The sequence below is a fragment of the chloroplast genome of Setaria viridis, assembly GCF_005286985.2.
Source record: "Setaria viridis chloroplast, complete genome".
Lineage (NCBI taxonomy): Eukaryota > Viridiplantae > Streptophyta > Magnoliopsida > Poales > Poaceae > Setaria > Setaria viridis.
The window spans coordinates 17,795-43,134 of record NC_028075.1 but is presented as its reverse complement, the minus strand read 5'-3'; the positions used below and the strand labels follow the sequence as shown (position 1 = coordinate 43,134).

Below are 25,340 nucleotides of genomic sequence, written 5' to 3'. Positions count from 1 at the left end.
TACCTTCGATTTTATATCATATTTCATAAGGATAAATAATAGGGATAGGCTCTGGAACAGAAGTAATAAAGCACATAAAAGGTGGCAATCTAAATATTCCTACCTAATCTATCAGGACGGTCTTATTAATAATTCTAATGAGTTATCTTGGAATTTGGAATCGCATAAAAAAATCTATATTATGCTCACTCAAGGAAAGTAGATGTGGATAGGGGCTTATACCCTCAAAAAAAAATACACTAGCTTCTTAAATTAAAACGTAAAAAAAAAGATTTTTTTGTTACGTCGGGAAATAATTTTCCAGAAGAACCCATGTCCGTTAGGCACCTAATCCTTATGTCATAATAGATCCGAACACTTGCCTCGGATTGACTTCAATATATAATTGCTCCAGTGAATAACTAAAAAAAATAGAAGGACGGTAGATAGTAAAGAAAAGGACTAATCATAATATCTATCTTTCAAAGATTCAATAAAAAGACAGTTGGCGGGTCTCTTTGTATGTCTTGTCCGGAAAGAGGAGGACTTAATGATTATTCGTTCGCCGGAACCAGAAGTTAAAATTGTTGTGGATAGGGATCCTGTAAAAACATCTTTTGAGGAATGGGCCAGACCCGGGCATTTCTCAAGAACAATAGCTAAGGGTCCCGATACTACCACTTGGATCTGGAACCTACATGCTGATGCTCACGATTTCGATAGTCATACCGGTGATTTGGAGGAGATCTCCCGAAAAGTCTTTAGTGCTCATTTCGGTCAACTCTCCATTATCTTTCTTTGGTTGAGTGGGATGTACTTCCACGGTGCCCGTTTTTCCAATTATGAAGCATGGCTAAGCGATCCTACTCACATTGGCCCCAGTGCTCAGGTAGTTTGGCCAATAGTAGGGCAAGAAATTTTGAATGGTGATGTAGGCGGGGGTTTCCGAGGAATCCAAATAACCTCTGGGTTTTTTCAGATTTGGCGAGCATCCGGAATAACTAGTGAATTACAACTCTATTGTACCGCAATCGGTGCATTGATTTTTGCATCGTTAATGCTTTTTGCTGGTTGGTTCCATTATCACAAAGCTGCTCCCAAATTGGCCTGGTTCCAAGATGTAGAATCCATGTTGAATCACCACTTAGCGGGGTTATTAGGACTTGGGTCTCTTTCTTGGGCGGGACACCAAATCCATGTATCTTTACCGATTAACCAATTTCTCGACGCTGGGGTTGATCCTAAAGAGATACCACTTCCTCATGAATTTATCTTGAATCGCGACCTTTTGGCTCAACTTTATCCTAGTTTTGCCGAAGGAGCAACTCCCTTTTTCACCTTGAATTGGTCCAAATATGCAGAATTTCTTAGTTTTCGCGGAGGACTAGATCCAATAACCGGTGGTCTATGGTTGAGCGATATTGCACACCATCATTTAGCTATTGCTATTCTTTTCCTGATCGCTGGTCATATGTATAGGACCAACTGGGGTATTGGTCATGGACTTAAAGATATTTTGGAGGCTCATAAGGGCCCATTTACAGGACAAGGCCATAAGGGTCTCTATGAAATCCTAACAACGTCATGGCATGCTCAATTATCTCTTAACCTAGCTATGCTAGGCTCTACAACTATTGTTGTAGCTCATCATATGTACTCTATGCCCCCCTATCCATACCTAGCTACCGACTATGGTACACAACTTTCCTTGTTCACACACCACATGTGGATTGGCGGATTTCTAATAGTCGGTGCTGCTGCACATGCAGCCATTTTTATGGTAAGAGACTATGATCCAACTACTCGATACAACGATCTATTAGATCGCGTCCTTAGACACCGCGATGCAATCATATCCCACCTTAACTGGGTATGTATATTTCTGGGTTTTCACAGTTTTGGCTTGTACATTCATAATGATACCATGAGTGCTTTAGGCCGTCCCCAAGATATGTTTTCGGATACCGCCATACAATTACAACCCATCTTTGCTCAATGGATACAAAATATCCATGCTGGCGCGCCTGGCGTAACAGCTCCTGGTGCAACAACAAGTACCAGCTTAACGTGGGGAGGCAGCGAGTTAGTAGCTGTAGGCGGCAAAGTGGCTTTGTTACCTATTCCATTAGGAACCGCAGATTTTTTAGTCCATCACATTCACGCATTTACTATCCATGTGACTGTATTAATACTTTTGAAAGGTGTTTTATTTGCTCGCAGTTCCCGTCTGATACCTGATAAAGCAAATCTTGGCTTTCGCTTCCCTTGCGACGGGCCTGGGCGAGGGGGAACATGTCAAGTATCCGCCTGGGATCATGTTTTCTTAGGTCTATTCTGGATGTATAATTCCATTTCGGTAGTTATTTTCCATTTCAGTTGGAAAATGCAGTCGGATGTTTGGGGTACTATAAGTGATCAAGGGATAGTAACTCATATCACAGGGGGAAACTTTGCACAGAGTTCCATTACGATTAATGGTTGGCTTCGAGATTTCTTGTGGGCACAGGCATCCCAAGTAATTCAGTCTTATGGTTCTTCATTATCCGCATATGGTCTTTTTTTCTTAGGCGCTCATTTTGTCTGGGCTTTCAGTTTAATGTTTTTATTCAGCGGCCGTGGTTATTGGCAAGAACTCATTGAATCTATCGTTTGGGCTCACAACAAATTAAAAGTTGCTCCTGCTACTCAGCCTAGAGCCTTGAGCATTATACAAGGACGTGCTGTAGGAGTAACCCATTACCTTCTGGGTGGAATTGCCACAACATGGGCATTCTTCTTAGCGAGAATTATTGCAGTAGGATAGTGGCTAGGAGGATTTGAAAGGCATTATGGAATTAAGATTTCCCAGGTTTAGCCAAGGCTTAGCTCAGGACCCCACTACTCGTCGTATTTGGTTTGGTATTGCTACCGCACATGATTTCGAAAGTCATGATGATATTACTGAGGAACGTCTTTATCAGAACATTTTTGCTTCTCACTTTGGGCAGTTAGCAATAATCTTTCTATGGACGTCTGGAAATCTGTTTCATGTAGCTTGGCAAGGAAATTTTGAATCATGGATACAGGATCCTTTACACGTAAGACCTATTGCTCATGCCATTTGGGATCCTCATTTTGGGCAACCCGCGGTGGAAGCCTTTACTCGAGGAGGTGCTGCCGGTCCAGTGAATATTGCTTATTCTGGGGTTTATCAGTGGTGGTATACAATTGGATTGCGCACCAATGAAGATCTTTATACTGGAGCTCTTTTTCTATTATTTCTTTCTACCCTATCCTTAATAGGGGGTTGGTTACATCTACAACCCAAATGGAAGCCAAGCCTTTCGTGGTTCAAAAATGCGGAATCTCGTCTCAATCATCATTTGTCAGGACTTTTCGGGGTAAGTTCTTTGGCTTGGACAGGACATTTAGTTCATGTTGCTATTCCCGCATCCAGGGGGGAGTACGTTCGATGGAATAATTTCTTAGATGTATTACCCTATCCCCAGGGGTTGGGTCCCCTTCTGACGGGTCAGTGGAATCTTTATGCCCAAAATCCTGATTCGAGTAATCATTTATTTGGTACCACTCAAGGAGCGGGAACTGCCATTCTGACCCTTCTTGGGGGATTCCATCCACAAACACAAAGTTTGTGGCTGACCGATATTGCTCATCATCATTTAGCTATTGCATTTATTTTTCTCATTGCCGGTCATATGTATCGAACTAACTTCGGAATTGGGCACAGTATCAAAGATCTTTTAGAAGCACATACTCCTCCGGGGGGTCGATTAGGACGTGGGCATAAAGGCCTTTATGATACAATTAATAATTCGATTCATTTTCAATTAGGTCTTGCTCTAGCTTCCTTAGGGGTTATTACTTCCTTAGTAGCTCAACATATGTACTCTTTACCTGCTTATGCATTCATAGCACAAGACTTTACTACTCAAGCTGCTTTATATACTCATCACCAATACATTGCAGGGTTCATCATGACAGGGGCTTTTGCTCATGGAGCTATTTTTTTCATTAGGGATTACAATCCGGAACAGAATGAAGATAATGTATTGGCAAGAATGTTAGACCATAAAGAAGCTATCATATCTCATTTAAGTTGGGCTAGCCTCTTCCTAGGATTCCATACCTTAGGCCTTTATGTTCATAACGACGTCATGCTTGCTTTTGGTACTCCAGAAAAGCAAATCTTGATCGAACCTATATTTGCCCAATGGATACAATCTGCTCATGGTAAGACGACATATGGGTTCGATATACTCTTATCTTCAACGAATGGCCCCGCTTTCAATGCAGGTCGAAGCATATGGTTGCCCGGATGGTTGAATGCTGTTAATGAGAATAGTAATTCGCTTTTCTTAACAATAGGACCCGGAGATTTCTTGGTTCATCATGCTATTGCTCTAGGTTTGCATACAACTACATTGATTTTAGTAAAGGGTGCTTTAGATGCACGCGGTTCCAAATTAATGCCGGATAAAAAGGATTTCGGATATAGTTTTCCTTGCGACGGCCCAGGGCGCGGTGGTACTTGTGATATTTCTGCTTGGGACGCGTTTTATTTGGCAGTTTTCTGGATGTTAAATACCATTGGATGGGTTACTTTTTATTGGCATTGGAAACACATCACATTATGGCAGGGCAACGTTTCACAATTTAATGAATCCTCCACTTATTTGATGGGATGGTTAAGAGATTACCTATGGTTAAACTCTTCACAACTTATCAATGGATATAATCCTTTTGGGATGAATAGTTTATCAGTATGGGCTTGGATGTTCTTATTTGGACATCTTGTTTGGGCTACTGGATTTATGTTCTTAATTTCCTGGCGTGGATATTGGCAGGAATTAATTGAGACTTTAGCATGGGCCCATGAACGCACACCTTTGGCTAATTTAATTCGCTGGAGAGATAAGCCCGTGGCTCTTTCCATTGTGCAAGCAAGATTGGTTGGATTAGCCCACTTTTCCGTGGGTTATATATTCACTTATGCAGCTTTCTTGATTGCCTCAACATCAGGCAAGTTTGGTTAATTTAGTTATTTTTTTTTTGTTTTTTTGTACTGTATCAGAACCTAGTTCATTACTCTTGATGGAGAGGGAGGATCCGCCTTTTTAGATTTTTTTTCTATTTATTTTTCCATCTAGGATTAGAACCATATACTTGGTAATAATAGGAACGGCACATTATGGCAAAAAAAAGTTTGATTCAGAGGGAGAAGAAGCGGCAGAAATTAGAAAAAAAATATCATTTGATTCGTGGATCCTCAAAAAAAAAGATAAGAAGCAAAGTTTCCCCTTTGAGTTTGAGCGAAAAAAAAAAAATGCAAGAAAAATTGCAATCCCTACCACGTAATAGTGCACCTACACGCCTTCATCGACGTTGTTTTTTAACCGGAAGACCTAGAGCTAACTATCGAGACTTTGGGCTATCCGGACACATACTTCGAGAAATGGTTTATGCATGTTTGTTACCGGGTGCAACAAGATCCAGTTGGTAAGGATAAAATACCCTTTCATATTTGTATGGTTTTCTCGAATTGATGATCGTAGAAGAGCCCTCTTTACCATTCTGTATAAATGGACTATTCTATTTATATAGATATGGTAGAGGGGCGTATCCAATCCCCTTTTATCCACAAGTTCCCCGCTCTTTAGTTTAAGAAGGTAGAGCAGTTTGGTAGCTCACAAAGCTCATAACCTTGGGGTTACGGGTTCGATACTCACTACCCGCTCCATATTCCTTCTTTATGATATATGTATCATCCATTTGTATATGGTATATGGATTTTTTTTCTTTCCTAAAAGAGTTTCGGTCTAACAGTTTTTTATTTTTTCTCTTGTTCCGAGAAAAAAGTAAAAGAAAGAAAAAAATACGAAAGAAAAGCGTCCATTGTCTAATGGATAGGACAGAGGTCTTCTAAACCTTTGGTATAGGTTCAAATCCTATTGGACGCAATCTTTTTTCTATCTATTCTTTAAATAACTATACTAAATACTAAGAAAACTTTTTTGCATGATTCAAATGAAAAATCTTTCTCAATGATTCCTCTTCTACTAACACGAGTTCTACTAATAAGAGTAGACATGCTATATTTATGTTTGTTCCTGAAGGGAAAACCGTTCAAGCTGTTCCTGAATAGCTTCCTTCAAAAGGGTTTCTGCTTGCTCGGTGAATGTCTTGCTAGAAGATATAATTTCTTGGAATTGAGGTTTAGTATCTTTTAGGTGTTTACGTAACTCATCCAGAAATTTCTTTACCTGTTCAATTTCTAACGAATCAAGATATCCTCTCGTTCCGGTATAAATGGTAGCTACTTGCTCTTCCACTGGGAGAGGGTTTGATTGGGATTGTTTAAGCAATTCCCGTAATCGTCGACCCCTTGCCAATTGATTCTGACTTGTTTTATCGAGAGCAGAGGCGAATTGTGCAAAGGCTTGTAACTCCGCGAATTGAGCTAATTCCAATTTTGATTTGCCAGCTACTTGTTTCATGGCTTTAATTTGAGCTGCGGATCCTACTCTGGAAACAGAAATACCCACATTAATAGCAGGTCGAATTCCGGCATTGAATAGATCCGCGGATAAGAATATTTGTCCATCTGTAATTGAGATTACATTAGTAGGAATATAGGCGGAAACGTCTCCAGATTGAGTCTCCACTATTGGTAAAGCGGTCATACTCCCTTCGCCTAAAAGAGAATTTAATTTAGCGGCTCTTTCTAAAAGGCGTGAATGCAAATAAAAAACATCCCCTGGATAAGCTTCGCGGCCGGGGGGTCTTCTTAATAGAAGGGACATTTGGCGATAAGCTTGTGCCTGTTTGGAGAGATCATCATAAATTATTAAAGTATGCCGTTCGCGGTACATAAAATACTCAGCCAGGGCTGCTCCCGTATAAGGAGCGAGATATTGTAATGTAGCGGGTGAATCCGCCATTTCAGCTACTACAATAGTGTATTCCATGGCCCCCTCTTCGTGGAAAGTAGTTACTACTTGAGCCACGGAGGATGCTCTTTGACCGATAGCTACATAAACACATATTACATCTTGCCCTTTTTGATTGAGAATTGTATCTGTGGCTACTGCTGTTTTGCCAGTCTGTCTGTCCCCAATAATTAACTCTCGCTGACCGCGCCCTATGGGGATCATCGAATCGATAGCAATAAGCCCTGTTTGAAGGGGTTCATATACGGAACGCCTAGAAATTATACCCGGAGCAGGAGATTCAATTAAGCGAGATTCCGAAGCGACAATTTCGCCTCTCCCATCAATAGGTTTAGCGAGAGCATTTATAACACGACCCAAGTAAGCCTCGCTCACGGGTATCTGAGCAATTCTTCCTGTTGCTTTTACAAAACTTCCCTCTTGTATCATCAACCCATCGCCCATTAATACAATTCCAACATTTTTGGATTCCAAATTCAGAGCAATACCTCTCGTCCCTTCCGCAAATTCGACTAATTCACCTGACATTATTTCACCAAGACCTATAATACGAGCAATCCCATCCCCCACTTGAACTACGCGACCGATATTCTCAATCCCTACTTTCCTATTATATTGTTCAATACGTTCGCGGAGAATTTTATTAATTTCGTCGACTCGAAGGGTTGCCATTAGTGTTTCTTGAATCTTTTTTTTTTCGGAAGCAAGGGGAAAAATAATGCCTAAATTCTAAACGAAAGTAGAAGTTCAAAACCTAATAAATTTCATTATCTCTTCCATTCTATGGCCCCGAGAATGCCAATATTAGCACGAATCGTACGGAAATGTAACTCGGTATTCAAACAACTATTCAGAGTTCCTAGAGCTCCTTGTACGGCTTGTTGGAAAACCCGTTGTCGAACCTGATTCATCGCCCTTTGTTTTTCAAAATAAAGGGTTTCGTTTTTAGACTTTTCTAATTGTTCCAAACTAATAGAAGTAGCATTAATCAAATTTGCTTTTTCTCGTTCTATTTCAGAGTATCCATTCATTCGATACTCATCTGCTTCTAGTTCGACTTTCTGTAATCGAATCCGAGCTTTTTCGAGTTGTTCAAGGGTCCCTCTACGCAATTCTTCCGAATTTCGAATAGTACTTAAGATCCTCTGTTTTCGATTATCTAATAAATCTTTTAATGAAAGTAGATTATCTTGCTATTAAGTTTACAATTTTTATGATCTCTTCCCGAACCAAACATGAATCTTTCGATTCATTTGGCTCTCCCGCTCCTTTTTTTCTCTTTTGCTATGTATTATGGCTATTTCCATATCTTTTTTTTATGTAATGAGCCTATCCTCTCTTTTCTGTTTGTATTTCTATATACCCAAACTTATATAAGACTAGATGAATATTAAGATAAGAGGATTCTTCCAACTAGATAAAAATCTATCATGGTCAGCAAAGTTGTTTCTTTATTTGTGTTTGCTCTGTTAGTTAATAATTTCAATTTCATTAAGAAAAACAAACTAAATAAATGGAAAATCTAAATTGATACAATTCCTTTTATTTTTTCTTCAAATCCAAAAAATTTCTCTTTTATACATAGGTCGTCGATTCGGCATTGGAAAAAGGGCTGGATGCCCTTCTAGTAAATAGTTCAAACTATTTTATCGATATGAGTGTTCTATATCAGATAAATTCCACACTAGCTATTTCCCGTTTAAAGCATTTCGAGACTAATGTAGTTGTAGAAAGAGTACCCCCTTTTGCCCGGACTTCAAGCAGTTTAGCTTTAACCGTGTTAATGGTCTCACATTATTGGTCTATAGAGAATCAAAGTAAATTTACCAATGAGTCGCGAAATGCTATGGTTCTTCCATATGATTTCTGAAGTTATTCAGAAGTAATTCGTCGAGATCGTGCACCTTTTCTTATTTATCCAAAAAAATACTAAAAAATATTCTAAAGTGCAGCCGGATAGATCCAATCTATTCTTGAAATAGACAACTCGCACACACTCCCTTTCCAAAAAAAATCAATACACCAACCACTACAGTTAGATTTATTAGATTTGTTGCTAAAATATCGGTATTAAGCCCGAAACTCCCAGCGAATGGCCTGTGAGCTAAAAAAACGAAAGAATAGGTTACATTTTTCATATGCTCTCCTCTTATAGATAGGACGAACAAAGAAGAAAGTTTTTCGATCACTTACTTCGCTCGCCCTTTTTTGATCGGTTTTTTTAATGCAATCTTTTTTTAATGCAAATAGATTTAATCTAATAATTTCTTTTAGATTAAGTCTTAGGTCTTGTTTGACCTGTAAAAAATCTCCTTTGTTGAAATGTTCCCAAAATTCCTAAAATAAAAGAAAAAGAGTTTCCACTGTCCTAAACTAAGAATGGGAAGGAAGAGGACGAGCGTATCCTCTAAATTGATCATGCTCAAATCAGCCCTTCCTGGGGTTCCTGGGGTATTGTCTGTCCCGATAAATACAAAATTCCCGGAATAATATAATAAATAGGAGTAAAGTATTGATATACTTGGAATTACAGAAGCAAATCCCAATGTACGAAAAAAAAGAAAAAAGTATCTAATCTAAAGGACTCTTTTTCTTTTTTAGGATTAAACAAAAGGGTTCGCAAATAAAAGCGCTAGTGCCACAACCAGTCCATAAATTGTTAAAGCTTCCATAAAAGCTAGACTAAGCAATAAAGTACCTCGTATTTTACCTTCTGCTTCTGGCTGTCTCGCAATACCTTCTACAGCTTGTCCTGCAGCAGTACCTTGACCAACTCCGGGCCCAATAGAAGCAAGCCCTACGGCCAATCCAGCAGCAATAACGGAAGCAGCAGCAATTAGTGGATTCATGGTGAGTTCCTCGTGTCAAAAAAAAAAAGAAATGGTTAAGGATACAATCAACCAAGAAATTATTACTTCTAACTTCTAAGCTCTATTGGGTAAAAGTAACTAATAAGTACAAATAAATGATAATTGAAATCGTCCGAATTACTTCGAGATCTCGTTTTTAGTTTCTAATCATTAGAGGTTTGTGTAAATCCATATGATTCTCATTATTCTATTTCTCTTTCTTTTCAACCAATCACTCTTTCATTCCATCCTTTTTTTTTACTCTTTGATATCCTTGAGTTCCCATTTTTTCCCCTTCATCTAACATAATAAAAGACGAAATATAGGAAGAACCCCTATTGAAATCGAACTAATTCAAATCCAATAGGAATCAAATCAAGATATACAATTGATAACAATATGCTGCATAGAATTAGAATTAGATATGGAATCCAGTTCTATATAGAAGGGAATTCTACATATCGGATTAGATAATGAATCTAACTTAGGAATAAAAAAAACCATATACATTTGTTTCTTCTATTTTGTTTGCGTATTTTCTCATTTTCTATTGAATCCGATTCTAAAATCATTCCTTAGAAATCCGCACAAAAGATAACTGTTTTGTAGGCATTAAGGATATAGATCTAATCTGCCCCCCTGAATGCATATATACTTTACCTCTTCCGTAATATAGTCTATTCTCTCCCCTACAACTCTAGGTTGTATATTCATACGGATTTCGAACGATTTAGTTTTCCAACTAAGAGGATTATCTGGAATCATGCATGAATTGGGCTAAGCTAAAAAAAAAGACTATTTCGAAAACTAGTCAATTCAATGATGACCTTCCATGGATTCACCTATATAGGCTGCGGCTAACGTTGCAAAAATAAGAGCTTGAATACCGCTTGTAAATAATCCAAGAAACATGACCGGTATAGGGACTACTAAGGGGACTAAAGAAACAAGAACAACAACGACTAATTCATCCGCCAATATATTTCCGAAAAGTCGAAAACTAAGCGATAATGGTTTTGTGAAATCTTCTAGGATGTTAATTGGTAAAAGGATTGGGGTTGGTTTAATATATTTCTCGAAATAACTCAATCCTTTTTTGCTAAGACCCGCATAAAAATATGCCGCTGATGTTAGTAAAGCTAAAGCAACAGTAGTATTTATATCATTCGTGGGCGCTGCTAATTCTCCATGAGGTAACTCTATAATTTTCCAAGGTAAAAGAGCACCTGACCAATTCGAAACAAAAATAAAAAGGAACATAGTTCCAATAAAGGGAACCCAGGGACCATATTCTTCTCCAATCTGAGTTTTGCTCAAGTCTCGAATAAACTCAAGGACATATTCGAAGAAATTCTGACCGTCGGTCGGGATAGTTTGTGGATTCCGAACAGCTATGATAACTGAACCTAGCAAAATAGTAATTACGACCCAAGAAGTGATGAGTACTTGGGCATGAATTTGAAAACCTCCTATTTGCCAATAGAAGTGTTGGCCTACTTCTACACCCGATATATCATATAACCCCTTGAGTGTTTTAATGGAACATGGTGTAATATTCATATTGTCCTCTGATAAAAATTGAACTTCAAAAAAGGAATTCTTTTGATTCAAGCATCTCTTTCTCAACTCAGCAACTTGAAGTATTAATCTTATATTTAGGATACCAAGAAATCACATCAGATCATAATATATATCAATACCCCCTAATATATATCAATATTCCCTTTCTTTTATCTATGCAAAACAAAAAAGAATAGTAACTGATCCTATAAATCTACGCAGTTGCTTAAGAATTCACTATTCTACTTAATCAACGATTTCTTATATAGAGAGAACGGCCCTCAGAAATTGCAAATACTAATTTGTTAAGAATTAATCGAATTGAAGTCATAGTGTCATCGTTGGCAGGAATCGATATATTCGCGAGATCTGGGTCACAATTTGTATCGACTAAAGAAATAGTAGGAATCCCCAAAATGGCACATTCCCGAAGAGCTATATACTCTTTTTGCTGATCAAGGACGATCACAATGTCAGGCAACCTCGTCATATATTTGATCCCGCCGAGATATCTTTGCAAGGTAGATAATTTTCTCTTTAAGATTGCCGCATCTCTTTTTGGGAGATGATGGAATTTTCCCATTTTTTCTTCTGCTCTTAAGTCTCTAAATTGAGAAAGTCTAGTTTTGGTAATCGACCAATTCGTTAACATACCACTGAACCACTTTTTATTCACATAATGACAACGAGATCTTATTGCAGCTGATGCTACTAAATCCGCTGCTCTTTTTTTGGTACCAACAATTAAGAAGCTTTTTCCCTGACTTGCTGCATCAAAAACTAAATCACAAGCTTCTGATAAAAAACGAGCTGTTCTAGCGAGATTTGTAATATGAGTACCTTTACGCTTTGCCGAGATGTAAGGGGCCATTTTAGGATTCCATTTCTTAATACCATGACCAAAATGAACTCCCGCTTCTATCATCTCTTTCAAATTGATGTTCCAATATCTTCTTGTCATTTTTTCCACACTTCCTTTTTATTTTTTCTTTTTTTCGTCTTACCATTACGGAATTAATTTCTTTTTGAAGATTAAGAAAGAGCCGAAATAGCTTGAAATAAATAATAATTGTTCCGATGGAACCTTCTACTCAGAATTGACCATTGATACACGGTATAAACATAGCCTTAATGAATTAACTGACTTTCTTTTACTTATTAAAATACAAAATCTAAAATCAGACCTGTTAGCATTCTAAGGGCAAAGTATAGTTTAAATTAAAGTAAAAAAAAATAGCTTTATGTATACTTAAATCATATAAATAGGGGTAAACGGGGCTTCTGATGTTTCATAGAAATTGTTTGTTACGTCAGAATCAGAAGAAACTAATTCTGTATGGAGAAACAAAATATCTCTCATTTCCGACGCGAATAGATTTTTTTTTTGAATTTCGAAATAAAGGTTCTTGTCTTGTGGGGAACGATGCACAAATTTTTGGAATCCGGTACCAACAGGTATAATCCCCCCCAGAACTACGTTTTCTTTCAGGCCTTTCAACCAATCAATACGACCTCGTAGGGCAGCTTTTGCTAAAACTCGAGCAGTTTCTTGAAAACTTGCTTCAGATATGAAACTTTGGGTATTCAGGGAAGCCCTTGTTATTCCCAATAAGATTGCCCGATAATAGATCGATTCATCTAAAGCCCGCCCTGCTCGTTCCGCTCGCAATAGTCCTATTAATTCCCCAGGTAAAAAAACATTAGACATTCCATCTTCGGAAACCCTTACTTTTGATGTTACTTGGCGTATAATAATCTCTATATGTCTATTATGGATCTGTACCCCTTGGGATCGATAAACCTTTTGTATCTTATTAACCAAAGAGATACGACTTTGGGCTACGGTTAGCTCAGCTCCAATCAAGAATCCCCAGGGAACCCCAAGAATTCTTGGTATACGTTCATTCCAATCCTCAATTCTCCTTTCGAGATTCGGCGATAGTGAATCAATTGAACGCGCTTCGAAGATTTGTTCTACTTTTGGAAGACCTTGCGTTATATCACTAGATCTCGATTTTTCATATATAAACGTAACTAACCTATCTCCTTTGTAAAGGATTTTTCCATACTGACCATGAACAGTTGCTCCTATAGTGGCCAAATAAGGCTTAGCTGCTCTTAGAACAAAGGAGTCCATATTAACAATGAAAATTTGACCTGATTTTTTTATGTGCGATTTAAATAGACATACATTTTCACAAATAAATTGTCCAAGGTGAATTATTGCCGATGTCTCTTCCCACGAGTCATGATGGAGAAAGTGCCAATTCAAATGGAATGGCTCCAACATGATGTTACTGTCGAAAGTCGAAATCCTTTTATTTTCGTCTATTAAAGAGTATTTAAGTCCTTGAAGTACTTGGAAGGTTTGTTTCAAATTTTCAAGGAACAAGTATTTTTTTAACAAGATCTGATTATGTGTTAATAAATAGTAAGATGAAGAAAAATTTGATATACTAGGTACAATAGCGCCTAAGAGCCCAAAAATATCTCGAATAGGAATTCTAGGATTCGATTCTTTTACCGCATTGGGATATTTTGAATTCTTGAATAAACCAATTCGAGAACAGTTGGATGCCGACAAAATCATCAAAGATGGATATTCTTTATTTCGATTCAACAAGGTGCCAATAGCTTCTTTATGTTGGCTAAGTGATTGAATCTTCGCCTTGGAATAAAAGGAATTGGTATTGTTGCGATCTAACCTATTATTGGGAATCAGTCCTACACTTGTCCTATCATACCTTCTTCGTGTATACGAAGTAGTAGACTTGACTAACTCAATTCTTAGGAAATCGCGAATCAGATCATTTGTTCTTACCTCAACAAGAGAAGCACGAGCCCCCTCTTTTTCTTCTTGTTCCCAATTCACTACTAAGCAAGTTCGAACGAATTGACTATTCGTGTGATAAATTCTTTGAGTTAATTTGCTATTTTCATGAGAAATAAAATTCACAAGTCGAAGTTGGAGATTATCCTCTTCTTGCAGGAGATTCCGCGGGAAAAGTGTTGCTAAATTTCTCCCTTCGTCCATTTGATATGCGACTGCAGGTCGAACCGAAACAAAATATTTTTCCTTGCTTTTGAGAATTTTTTTCCGTTGAACATAAACCCAATTTTTCTTTTTTTTTGATTCCTTAGAATCTTTTTTTTCTCTTTCTGGTGGTATCAAACTGCCACCTAATATCTTATCCGCCTCTTCAGGAAAATGAATATCTCCGGAAAAGATTTTGAGTTCTGTATGGCTTTTTTTTCTCTTCACTCGGACCAATCCACCTAGTCGACTTCTTGTATTTTTTGTGAGTTGTGTATCGACTCCAATAATACTATTGTCAAGTACCTTTAGGGATGAGGATCTCGGCAAGATATGCAGTTCTTGAAGAATGAAAAAAAACTGATCTACTTCTTTTTGGTATTTTAGACTAAATTCTTTTGTTCCTCGATGCTCAATAAAACTCTCTTTTTTTAAGATGGAATCTTCCTCCGGGCTCCCATATTCGTCTTCTGAGTCTTCCTCTGAGTCTTCTTCTAAAGTCCCATATTCCTTCTCTGAGCCATCTTCAGAGCTCCCATATTCTTCTTCTGAGTCGTCCTCTAGAGTCCTATATTTGTCTTCTAGGATTTCATATTTGCCCTCTCCCTCTCGGGTCTTATATTCGTTCTCTGGGCTCCCGTATTCTTCCTCTGAGTCTTTCTCTAGAGGCCCATATTCGTCCTCTAGGATCCCATATTCATCTTCTAGGGTTTCATATTCGTCCTCTAGAGTCCTATATTTGTCTTTTAGGATTTCATATTTACCCTCTCCCTCTCGGGTCCTATATTCGTTCTCTGGGCTCTCATATTCGTCCTCTGAGTCTTCCTCTCGAGTCCTATACTCTTCCTCTCGAGTCCTATACTCTTCCTCTCGAGTCCTATACTCTTCCTCTCGAGTCCTATACTCTTCCTCTAGGGTCCTATATCTAAATTTAACAATTCCTGAACCCCTTTTATCTTTTCTGTATCGTGGATCGTCAAAATAAGCAAAAATAGTATTTCTACGTAAAACACCCATAAAGGGTATTTCAATTGAAATACCCAAACAGGATATTAACTCTTTCTCTTGTTCTTGATGATATTGTAATGGAACGACGAACCTATTTCTTCGCTTTTTCGCCAACAAATCCGAGTTATCTTGAAGAATAGAAGGATAGACAAAATTACAATGACCGTTGGACACGATTCGATCTGGCGTTAAATAATCAAGAATTTCCCTATCTTTTTTACCAAAAGTATCCAACAGTCTATGGCTTACTTGATCATTAGCCATTGCTAGGTCAAAGATATATCTTCCATGAACAGAAAAAGAATAAGTATTCATTTGATCTTGATCCTTGTGGAGCGAAAAAGATGCTATACTGGATCTGCACATACTTACTGACAATATCCATAAATGGCTTGTTTTTGGTAATCGACGAAGATTACCATATTGATATTCGGGCGCATGGTAAACATCAGTACTCCAGTGCATTTCCCCGTCTGATTCGGAATAAATATGCTTTTGTATCTTTTCTTTAAAATGCAAAGTGGACGTTCCGGCACGAATCTCCGCAATTACTTGTTCGGATTCTACATATTGATCATTTTGCACTAGAATCAAGCTTTTTAACGGAATATTCACACTATGTAGAATATCCTGACTCTGAATAGTTACATGCAAGTCTATATAGCATAGAAAAGCAGGTTGTCCATGACGGGTACGTGTGGGGTGAACCAAATCCTCATTGAATTGGATTTTTCCATTCGAGGGGGATCGTACAAGGTCGGCAGTACCCCCTGTGAATACTCCACCAGTATGAAAAGTTCTTAATGTTAGTTGAGTCCCTGGCTCCCCAATTGATTGACCCGCAATAATACCTACAGCTTCCCCCAATTCGACCAGATCCCCATGAGTGGGACTCCGCCCATAACATAATTGACAGATCCAAGATGTGCTCCGGCAAGTAAAGGGGGTTCTAATATATATTGGTTGTGCTCGAAACGGTTGTGCTCGAAAGGCAGTTATGAATCGATTAACTAATCCAATTCCAATATCTTGATTTCGAGCAGCAATGCATCGTGAACCAATATATATATCGTCTGCTAATACACGACCAATTAGTGTTTGGACAAAAAGTTTTTCCGTCATCCCATTTTGAGGACTCACAGAAATACCTCGGATAGTACCACAATCTCTTCTACGCACAATAATATGTTGAACTACTTCAACAAGTCTACGTGTAAGATAGCCAGCATCCGCTGTTCGTACAGCAGTATCTACAACCCCCTTTCGGGCTCCGTAGCAGGAAATTATATATTCTGTCAAAGAAAGTCCCTCGCGTAAATTGCTTTGAATAGGTAAATCAATCATTTGTCCTTGAGGATCCGCCATTAACCCTCTCATACCTACTAATTGGTGTACCTGAGATGCATTTCCTCTGGCTCCTGAAAAAGACATTAGATAGACTGGATTAGAAGGATCCGTTATTCGAAAATTAGAATTCATTTCTTGTTTCAAATATTCACTTGTAGCATACCATATCTCAACGGATTGGCGTAATTTTTCTACCGCGTGTACAGCCCCATAATAATAGTGTTTCTCCAAAAGAAAACTCTGTTGTTCCGCGTCTTGGACTAACCATCCTTTAGAGGGAATTGTTAAAAGATCCTCGATTCCTAAAGAAATCGATGTAGTAGTGGCTTGATGGAAGCCCAGAGTCTTTATTTGATCCAGTATATGGGATGTATATCCCATTCCGAAATGATCTATTAATCTGCTAATAAGTCGTTTCATAGCAGTTCCGTCTATCTCTTTATTATGAAAGACCAAGTTGGCCCGTTCCGCCATACATAAGTACCCCCTTTTTTGGCTGAGTAGGATTCGACAATTGCTGAGTCAGTGATTCGAAAACTTCATTTACTTCCTTTCCTCAATCTCAATCTGGATTCGCGCGGCAAAAAAGATGGTACTAGCGAAATCGGAATGCCCCCCGAAAGGGGCATCGCCGAATCTAACTTCCTTGTTTAGATAGTGTATGAATAGGCCCGACTAAATCCTTGTATGGCTTCCTCTATTTCTCTATAAAAAGAAATATGACCAAGAGTGGTTCGAATGTATATAGAACGGATTTCCTTTTTTCTATTTCCCACTACCAGATAGTGGGCATAAATCTCATGATAAGTCCCAAAAGATTCATATTGAACTTCAATCGGAACTTCTCTTGACCCAACGACGCGTTGATCTAGTTTCCATCGGAGCCACAAGGGACTGTTTAAACCGATTCGTTTCTGTCTATAAGCTCCCAGTGCATCATAGGAACTAGAAAAATGGGGTTCTTTATCTTTCGTATACTTATAATAATTGTTATTATTGTAGTTTACTTTTTTATTTGGAGAGTTTCCGCAACTATTATATCTATTTGCACAAATACCTCGACGGTTTCCAATCGTTAATACATAAAGTCCGATAAGCATGTCTTGGGTTGGCACGCAAATAGGATCTCCAATAGCGGGAGACAGGAGATTCATATGAGAAAACATGAGTAAACGGGCTTCCGCCTGAGCTTCCAAGGATAAAGGTAGATGAACAGCCATTTGATCCCCATCAAAGTCCGCATTGAAACCCTTACACACTAATGGATGTAAGCAAATAGTACGCCCCTCTACTAAAGTGGGTTGGAAGGCCTGTATGCCTAATCTATGCAGGGTAGGTGCTCTGTTCAACAGTACAGGATGTCCCCGCATAACTTCTTGAAGTATTTCCCATACAATGGGTTCCTTTTCCCAAATTTTCCTTTTAGCAATCCTGACATTAGAAGTAGCACGTTTCGTGATTAAATCGCGAATTACAAATAGCTGAAAAAGCTTTATTGCTATCTCTAGAGGTAATCCACATTGATGTAATGAAAGCGAAGGACCCACAACAATGACAGAACGCCCCGAGTAATCGACCCGTTTCCCAAGCAGAGTCTCGCGAAACCTCCCCTCTTTACCCTCAATTACATCTGAAAGTGATTTGTATACTTTATTGTGACCATCCCTTGTCGGTTGCCCGCGGGACCCACTATCAAGAAGTGTATCCACGGCTTCTTGTACCAATTTTTCCTGACACATTACTAAATCTGCTGGTGCTAATTCACTTCTTTTTAATAGATAGGCAAGGTTGTTGTTCCGACGGATAACTCTCTTATAAAGTTCATTAATATCCGAAGTCACTACTTTATCCCCAGACCTATAAACAATGGGTCTCAATTCGGGAGGAAGAACCGGTAATAAGCACAAAACCATCCATTCTGGTTCTACATTTGTTTGAATAAAATGTTTCGCCAATTGCATGCGTCTAATCAAAAAAACTTTTCTTATTCGTCTTTTTCTATCTTCCCATTCATCTCCACTATACCCCTCGTCTTCTAATTCTTTCCATTCAACCAAGGAATTCTCTATAATAATTCGCAAATCTAAATCTGCTAATTGTTCTCTAATAGCACCTGCTCCTGTCGCAATTTCCCGATTTCGAAATGTTGCAAAGCCTGGGGTAGAAAAAAAGGGAGAAATACTGTGGTTACAGGATGAAATTTCATCTTCGAATAAACCCCGTAATCGTAAGAAAGTAGGTTTTTTAGCGCTGGGCCTAGCAAAAGAGAAATCGCCATATACTAGGCCCTCCAATTTCTTAAGGGGTTTATCTAAAAGATTCGCGATATAACTAGGAAGACCTTTCAAATACCACACATGAGTCACTGGACATGCCAGTTTTATGTAGCCCATTTGATATCTTCGTATCCGAGAATCAACAAATTCTACCCCACATTTTTGACAAAATCTTTCGTCTTCGTTTTCAGCTACGCTCGCTCGAGAATTTCCACAAGCACAAATTCCGCTTTTTATGGGTCCAAAGATTCTTTCGCAAAACAATCCATCTTTTTCTGGTTTATCGGTTTTATAATGAAAAGTGGAGGGCCTTGTGACTTCGCCAACGACTTCCCCATTAGGTAGGATTTTTTTAGCCCAAGCCCTTATTTGTTGAGGGGAAACGAGTCCAATTTGAAGTTGTTTATGTTTATATTGGTCAATCATAAAATAGAAATAAGAAAAGAATTTATATTTATTCCGATCAAACATCCTCCCTATTAACCTGGAAGTTCTTCTCAGATACAAGGAAATTGTTCAGTTCTAGAGCCAAAGATCGTAGTTCTCGAACGAGCACTCGAAAAGATTCTGGAGGATCCTCGTGATTAGGCACTCTTTTTCCCCAGATCGTAGCATTAAGTATTTCTTGGCGAGCTATAAGATGATCAGATTTATAAGTAAGTATCTCTTGTAAAATATGAGCAACACCAAATCCTTCTAAAGCCCAAACTTCCATTTCTCCTACTCGTTGTCCCCCTTGCTTGGCTCTTCCTCTAACGGGTTGTTGGGTAACAAGTGAGTAGGGCCCAGTAGAACGTCCATGAATTTTCTCATCAACTTGATGAATTAATTTTAAGATATAGGACTTCCCTATTAGAACAGGCTGTTCGAAGGGATCTCCTGTTCTTCCATCAAATATTCTGCTTTTTCCCGGGTACTCGGGTTCAAATACCCATGGATTTTTTGTTTGTTTACTGGCTTCATATAATTCCGAAAACACAAGTTTTCTTGAAGCCTCTTGCTCATATCTCTCATCAAAGGGTGCTATTCTATAATGTTTCTTTAGCAGATCCCCTGCTAATCCGAGTGAACTTTCAAATATTTGTCCCACATTCATTCGTGAGGGTACTCCTAAGGGATTGAAGACCATATCAACAGGTGTTCCATCTTGCAAATAGGGCATATCTTGCCTAGGCAAAATTTTTGAAATGATCCCCTTATTCCCGTGTCTTCCGGCTACTTTATCCCCAACTTTGATTTCACGTTTCTGTAAAATATATACACGAACCATTATGTCAAGGGGGTCCCTCTGGATCCATTTCACATCGATAACGCGCCCTCTTCCACCTATAGGTAGTTTGAGAGAAGTTTCTTTTGAAGTGGATACCTCAAGACCAAAAATAGCCCGTAACAATCCAGCTTCCGCGATATACGACGATTCGCTCGCTATCTGAGGCGTTAATTTACCTACTAAAATATCGCCAGTTTCCACCCAGGATCCCAACTTCACAACTCCATTTCTGTCCAAATTGCGGAGTAAATGTTCTTCTAGATGTGGTATTTCTTTAGTGATTTTTTCAGCGGAGCCTTGGCTTGTCGTATCCGTCTGAATTTCATATTTTCGGATGTGAAAAGAAGTATAAATATCCTCATATACCAAACGTTCGCTAATTAGTACTGCGTCTTCAAAATTGTAACCCTCCCAGGGCATATAAGCTACTAAAATGTTTTTTCCTAAAGCAAGTTCCCCACCAACTGTAGCTGCTCCCTCCGCTAAAATTTGCCCTTTTTTAATGGATTTACCCCGCGTAACCCGAGGTTTTTGGTGCATACAAGTATTTTTGTTAGAGCGCTGATGGGCAACTAAAGGAATACTTATAGTCTTCCCACTACTTGATAAAAGGATCTTATGACTATCACTAGAAATGATCTTTCCCTCGCGTTCGGCTATAACGGAAACCCTCGAATCTAGAGCTGTTTGGCGTTCCAATCCAGTTCCAACAATGCACTTCTCGGACCGAGAAAGTGGAACTGCTTGGCGTTGCATATTAGAACTCATTAAAGCCCGATTCGCATCATTATGCTCAATAAAAGGAATGAGAGAACCCCCAATAGAAAAATATTGGAAAGGGAAAATACTTCTAACATGAATCTGTTCCCATGCAATAGTCAGGAATTCTTGACGGTATCTAGCTGGAACAACCTGTTCTTCCTGAATACCCTGATTCAAGGACAAAGAATTTCCTGCTGCTATCATATAATATTCATCTCTATTTGGTGATAAATAAACCACCTGTCTCTCTTTTTTTTCTTTTGCTTTCTCAGATATTTCATAAAACGGACTCTCTATAGATCCCCACCAGTGATCAATTCTCGCATGAATAGCTAACGATCCGGTAAGTCCAACATTGATTCCTTCGGACGTGTCAATTGGACAAATACGCCCATAGTGACTCGGATGAATATCTCGGCTCCGAAAACTTGCAGTTCTCCCCGTCAATCCTCCAGGACCCAAACAACTCACTTTTCGCCCATGAACCGTTTGTGTCAATGGATTGGTTTGATCAAAAACTTGAGATAAGGGATATGTGCCAAAAAAGGTCTCATAAGTAGTTATTAATAAAATCGAAGTTGAAGTTGGAGTTACCAAAGTTTGTGGAGTCGGTTTCGATTGACGTATGAATACTCTACGGATAGTTTTTTGAACCGCATGTTGTAAACGGCCAAGAGCCAGTCCGAATTGATCTTGTAACAGATCCGCAACCGAACGAATACGTTTATTTTTCAAGTGATTCATATCGTCATCGTCAAGTATACCCGTTCCAAATTTCATTCCAATCAAATGATCCGTAGCGGCCAATACATCTCGTGGTAACAAGAATGTATTGTTCTGAGGGATATCAAGATTCAGTCTCCGATTCATATTTCGTCGACCAACTCTTCCTAATTCACATTTTTGTTGAAAAAATTTCTTTTGTAATTCCTCGCATAAGGACTCCGAAAATACCAGGTCCCCACCTACACAAGCAAATTGTTGATAAAACTCCAAAATAGCTTTTTCTTTTGACTCAATCCTCTTCTTCTCCTTAGCATTCGGGAAAGACAAGAAAATTTCGGGGTAGGAAACATTATCTAAAATTTCTCTTAGATTTGAACCCATAGCTGATGATAGAACTAAAATAGATATCTTTTGTTTTCTACTCACGCGAGCCCATATCCTTTCTTTTTTATCAATTGCTAATTCCGACCTTCCTCCCCAATCTGATATTATAGTCCCGGTGTATATGGAAATTCCCTTGTGGTCTAATTCCGAGCGGTAGTAAATACCAGGACTTAACAATATTTGATTGATCACAATTCGGTATATTCCATTTATTATAAAGGTTCCTAAGGAATTCATTATAGGAATGTTTCCAATAGAAATGGTTTGCTTTTGCACATCGAAACCAAAAATTAATCTCGCGGATACATATAATTCGGAAGAATAGGTGAGTGATTCATACACAGCATCCCTTTCTTTTATCGAGGGTTCTAGCAATTGATATCCTTTCGCAAATAATTGAAATGCAATTTCGTGATCTGGATCTTTAATTGTTGGAAACTTCTCAAGTTCTTCTGCCAAGCCCTGATTAATGAATCTACAAAATCCCTCGAATTGGATCTGACTAAATCCGGGTATTGTGGACATTCCCTCATTTCCATTCCGGAGCATTTTAATCTTAAGTTTCCTATTCTATTTATCGAAGAAAAATTCCATTATCAGCTCACTCTTCATCAATCCCTACGGATCAATCTAGCAATCATGGAATCTATATTCTGTTTACTGAATCACATGAAATTCTAGGGAACTTCACATATGTATTTCATATATGTATTTCATACATATGAATAGAGACGATTTCGACGAAAATTCGAATTTAGCAGGGGTAGAAATGGAATAAAAATGAATTGATAAAACAGTCCTAGAAAAAAATTCTGCCACTTAAACTTTATGATATTCTAAAAAGATTGGATAGCAAAGATTTCTCGTTTTATCTCCTTTCTATGAAAGGGGATAAAGCCATAATAATTTATAAGCACTAGAAAGTTTGACTTTAGTTCGATTTAGAATAGCACGCTTAGTTTCATTTTCAAAAAGAATTTGAAGGTTCTTTTTTGTTTCGTAATAGTAGAGAATTGCTGGAAAATAAAGGATTTCGTTGTAGAATCCTAAAATAAAGTATTTACTTTATTTTTTAAGTACTTGCCAATCTAGTTATCCACCTATCTACATATCCTTTCTTTTATCGTAATTGCACTTAGGTGGTCCAAGAAGGCCAAGCCATAATCTATATCAGAGCAAATCAAATTCCCTCTTTTTTTTATTCAAGATATTTAATGCAATGAAAAATAAAAGCACGATTCCCCATAGGGATATGTACATAAGGGGGATCCATAGATAATAATGCTATTTGGACCTGGAATTTCCCTATATACAGATTAGGGAAACATTTATTCTATTTTATTATGCCATTAAAAATAATGGAAGGGGAGGGGGAGAATACCGATTTAAGAGTCGTTCACTACTGCAATTCAAAAAAAAAGAAAATAAAAATTATAGTTAATGGTTCTAATTTGTTCTGAATTTTGCAGCCTGTGACTGGAAATCCACTTTTTCTCCTTTGTCATCTCAATAGAATAGAAAGAAAAAGGGTTTTAGTAAAAAAATGTAAATGAATACTTGTTCTTTTCTCGATTTTAGATCGGATTTTTTGGCGGCATGGCCAAGTGGTAAGGCAGGGGACTGCAAATCCTTTACCCCCAGTTCAAATCTGGGTGCCGCCTAATCAATAAAATACTTAGGATTATAGTACTGATCAAACCCTACAAATTTCTATCTCTATAAGTTGAGGCACGAGAGTAACTAGGTCTGGCGATACTGGATTTTTAGAATCCATACCATAGTTCTATCCTCAAACTAGGGTTTGTTTTGTCGGCAGTGGCCCAAACGGCTACCAATAGGGATGAGGTAGCGTTTCCTTATTCTTTTATTAATTTAAATTGATTCGATTCGGGAATTTAAAACTACGAGACTAAGATGTCAGAAATCTTCGTATCCAAAGGTTCCTAAGGAGCAGTCTTTTTTCAATCTAAGATTGAAGAAGGGACTTCGCGAAGAAATATCAAGACTTCCTAATTATCATACATTTTTTTTATGGTACATCTTACTACATACACTTCGTACATCTTATGCTACCTACATACACTAAAGTAAAAGCTACTGATTCTGTCGAGAATTAGATTGAATAGGCTGATCAAAAATCCATTTTGGGGTTGTGGATAGGGCCTCCTCACTCTTTCATAGAAAGATAGAAAGCGGGGCAGTAGGGTTTAGGTCAAAAATAAACATGGGTAAGGTAGGTATCCAATAAATATTTATCTATCCTAATTTTATGGTATATTCTTACGCCCTTTGTTTATAAAAACGGTAACAAACGGAAGAAAAAATCTCTCTATTCCCGCGTCTTCTATTCAGGACATCCCCCTACTCTTTTTTAGGGAAAGGGCTATGTATCATATTTATACTTAATGCTCTCCAATTCTACCAGAAATCATATAAGAATTTGTTAGGAGTAAATTCCTTTAACGGATTCATCCATAGTCTTAGGGCAGAATGGCCTTTTGACTCTGTACCCTTGATTCCACTATGATTATTGATCAATAGTAGAAGAATTCCTTCATAGAAATAGGAGACATAATTTACATGGATATAGTAAGTCTCGCTTGGGCTGCTTTAATGGTAGTCTTTACATTTTCTCTTTCGCTAGTAGTATGGGGGAGGAGTGGACTCTAGGGATACTACCAATTGATTGAGTAGTCGAATTGTAGTATCAACTCTTTTCTTTAATTGGTCGTTTTGCATTAAAAAGTTTGCCAAACTTTTTTTCTCTCTTTCTTTAGTTTTGTTTCACTCTTGTAAGAAACTCTTTTAAGAAAGTAAGAAAGAGTCGTTCTATTCTACTATGTTCTATTGCAGTATAATAGAAAGGGCAATTATAGTAATTCAGAATTTCTATTCTACTAGAAGTGGCGAGTAAAAAGAAAGTTCTATACATAAGAAAATTAAACTTTCTTACACAAAGCTATTCACAACATATCGCACATTTTCCATTTATACTATTTTCTTATTCTTAGAAAATTTTTTATGTTCTTTTTTTTTTTTGAAAGATCTCGATTGAAGCATCTCGCGCCATTTTTAAGCATGAAAGATTCGTAGGTTTTTTCCTTTTACTTTTTTTCTTTTACTATAGTGTATTCGCGTATTATTTTTCTCCCCCTCCGTGGATGCAGTGAAAAAAGCAGTTGAATTAGACTACTATTT

At 38.0% G+C, this 25,340-nt stretch overlaps 12 protein-coding genes and 3 non-coding genes across 15 annotated transcripts; 7 read left to right on the top strand and 8 right to left on the bottom strand. All coding sequences in view use genetic code 11, as the record gives it.

Annotated features, from left to right (window-relative positions):
• Window positions 1-529: 529 nt before the first annotated feature.
• psaA (photosystem I P700 apoprotein A1) lies at window positions 530-2,782 on the top strand. Its single transcript has one exon. The coding sequence runs from the start codon at window positions 530-532 to the stop codon at window positions 2,780-2,782; it is 2,253 nt and encodes a 750-aa protein (YP_009172140.1).
• A 25-nt stretch (window positions 2,783-2,807) lies between these two features.
• psaB (photosystem I P700 apoprotein A2) lies at window positions 2,808-5,012 on the top strand. Its single transcript has one exon. The coding sequence runs from the start codon at window positions 2,808-2,810 to the stop codon at window positions 5,010-5,012; it is 2,205 nt and encodes a 734-aa protein (YP_009172139.1).
• Window positions 5,013-5,167: 155 nt separating this feature from the next.
• On the top strand, window positions 5,168-5,479 carry rps14 (ribosomal protein S14). Its single transcript has one exon. It carries the CDS (start codon window positions 5,168-5,170, stop codon window positions 5,477-5,479), a length of 312 nt encoding a protein of 103 aa, YP_009172138.1.
• Window positions 5,480-5,645: 166 nt separating this feature from the next.
• Window positions 5,646-5,699, top strand: trnfM-CAU. The gene has a single exon. It is a non-coding gene; the product is annotated as a tRNA-Met (tRNA).
• Window positions 5,700-5,864: 165 nt separating this feature from the next.
• Window positions 5,865-5,936, top strand: trnR-UCU. Its single transcript has one exon. It is a non-coding gene; the product is annotated as a tRNA-Arg (tRNA).
• A 138-nt stretch (window positions 5,937-6,074) lies between these two features.
• On the bottom strand, window positions 6,075-7,598 carry atpA (ATP synthase CF1 alpha subunit). Its single transcript has one exon. It carries the CDS (start codon window positions 7,596-7,598, stop codon window positions 6,075-6,077), a length of 1,524 nt encoding a protein of 507 aa, YP_009172137.1.
• A 95-nt stretch (window positions 7,599-7,693) lies between these two features.
• On the bottom strand, window positions 7,694-9,064 carry atpF (ATP synthase CF0 subunit I). The gene is made up of 2 exons: window positions 8,906-9,064; window positions 7,694-8,101 (listed from the first exon to the last, which is right to left on the bottom strand). Exons 1-2 carry the CDS (start codon window positions 9,062-9,064, stop codon window positions 7,694-7,696), a joined length of 567 nt encoding a protein of 188 aa, YP_009172136.1.
• A 465-nt stretch (window positions 9,065-9,529) lies between these two features.
• Window positions 9,530-9,775, bottom strand: atpH (ATP synthase CF0 subunit III). The gene has a single exon. It carries the CDS (start codon window positions 9,773-9,775, stop codon window positions 9,530-9,532), a length of 246 nt encoding a protein of 81 aa, YP_009172135.1.
• An 816-nt stretch (window positions 9,776-10,591) lies between these two features.
• On the bottom strand, window positions 10,592-11,335 carry atpI (ATP synthase CF0 subunit IV). Its single transcript has one exon. It carries the CDS (start codon window positions 11,333-11,335, stop codon window positions 10,592-10,594), a length of 744 nt encoding a protein of 247 aa, YP_009172134.1.
• A 250-nt stretch (window positions 11,336-11,585) lies between these two features.
• On the bottom strand, window positions 11,586-12,296 carry rps2 (ribosomal protein S2). The gene has a single exon. The coding sequence runs from the start codon at window positions 12,294-12,296 to the stop codon at window positions 11,586-11,588; it is 711 nt and encodes a 236-aa protein (YP_009172133.1).
• A 288-nt stretch (window positions 12,297-12,584) lies between these two features.
• On the bottom strand, window positions 12,585-17,198 carry rpoC2 (RNA polymerase beta' subunit). Its single transcript has one exon. It carries the CDS (start codon window positions 17,196-17,198, stop codon window positions 12,585-12,587), a length of 4,614 nt encoding a protein of 1,537 aa, YP_009172132.1.
• A 176-nt stretch (window positions 17,199-17,374) lies between these two features.
• On the bottom strand, window positions 17,375-19,426 carry rpoC1 (RNA polymerase beta' subunit-1). The gene has a single exon. The coding sequence runs from the start codon at window positions 19,424-19,426 to the stop codon at window positions 17,375-17,377; it is 2,052 nt and encodes a 683-aa protein (YP_009172131.1).
• A 37-nt stretch (window positions 19,427-19,463) lies between these two features.
• rpoB (RNA polymerase beta subunit) lies at window positions 19,464-22,691 on the bottom strand. Its single transcript has one exon. The coding sequence runs from the start codon at window positions 22,689-22,691 to the stop codon at window positions 19,464-19,466; it is 3,228 nt and encodes a 1,075-aa protein (YP_009172130.1).
• Window positions 22,692-23,732: 1,041 nt separating this feature from the next.
• Window positions 23,733-23,803, top strand: trnC-GCA. Its single transcript has one exon. It is a non-coding gene; the product is annotated as a tRNA-Cys (tRNA).
• Window positions 23,804-24,722: 919 nt separating this feature from the next.
• petN (cytochrome b6/f complex subunit VIII) lies at window positions 24,723-24,812 on the top strand. Its single transcript has one exon. The coding sequence runs from the start codon at window positions 24,723-24,725 to the stop codon at window positions 24,810-24,812; it is 90 nt and encodes a 29-aa protein (YP_009172129.1).
• Window positions 24,813-25,340: the final 528 nt, after the last annotated feature.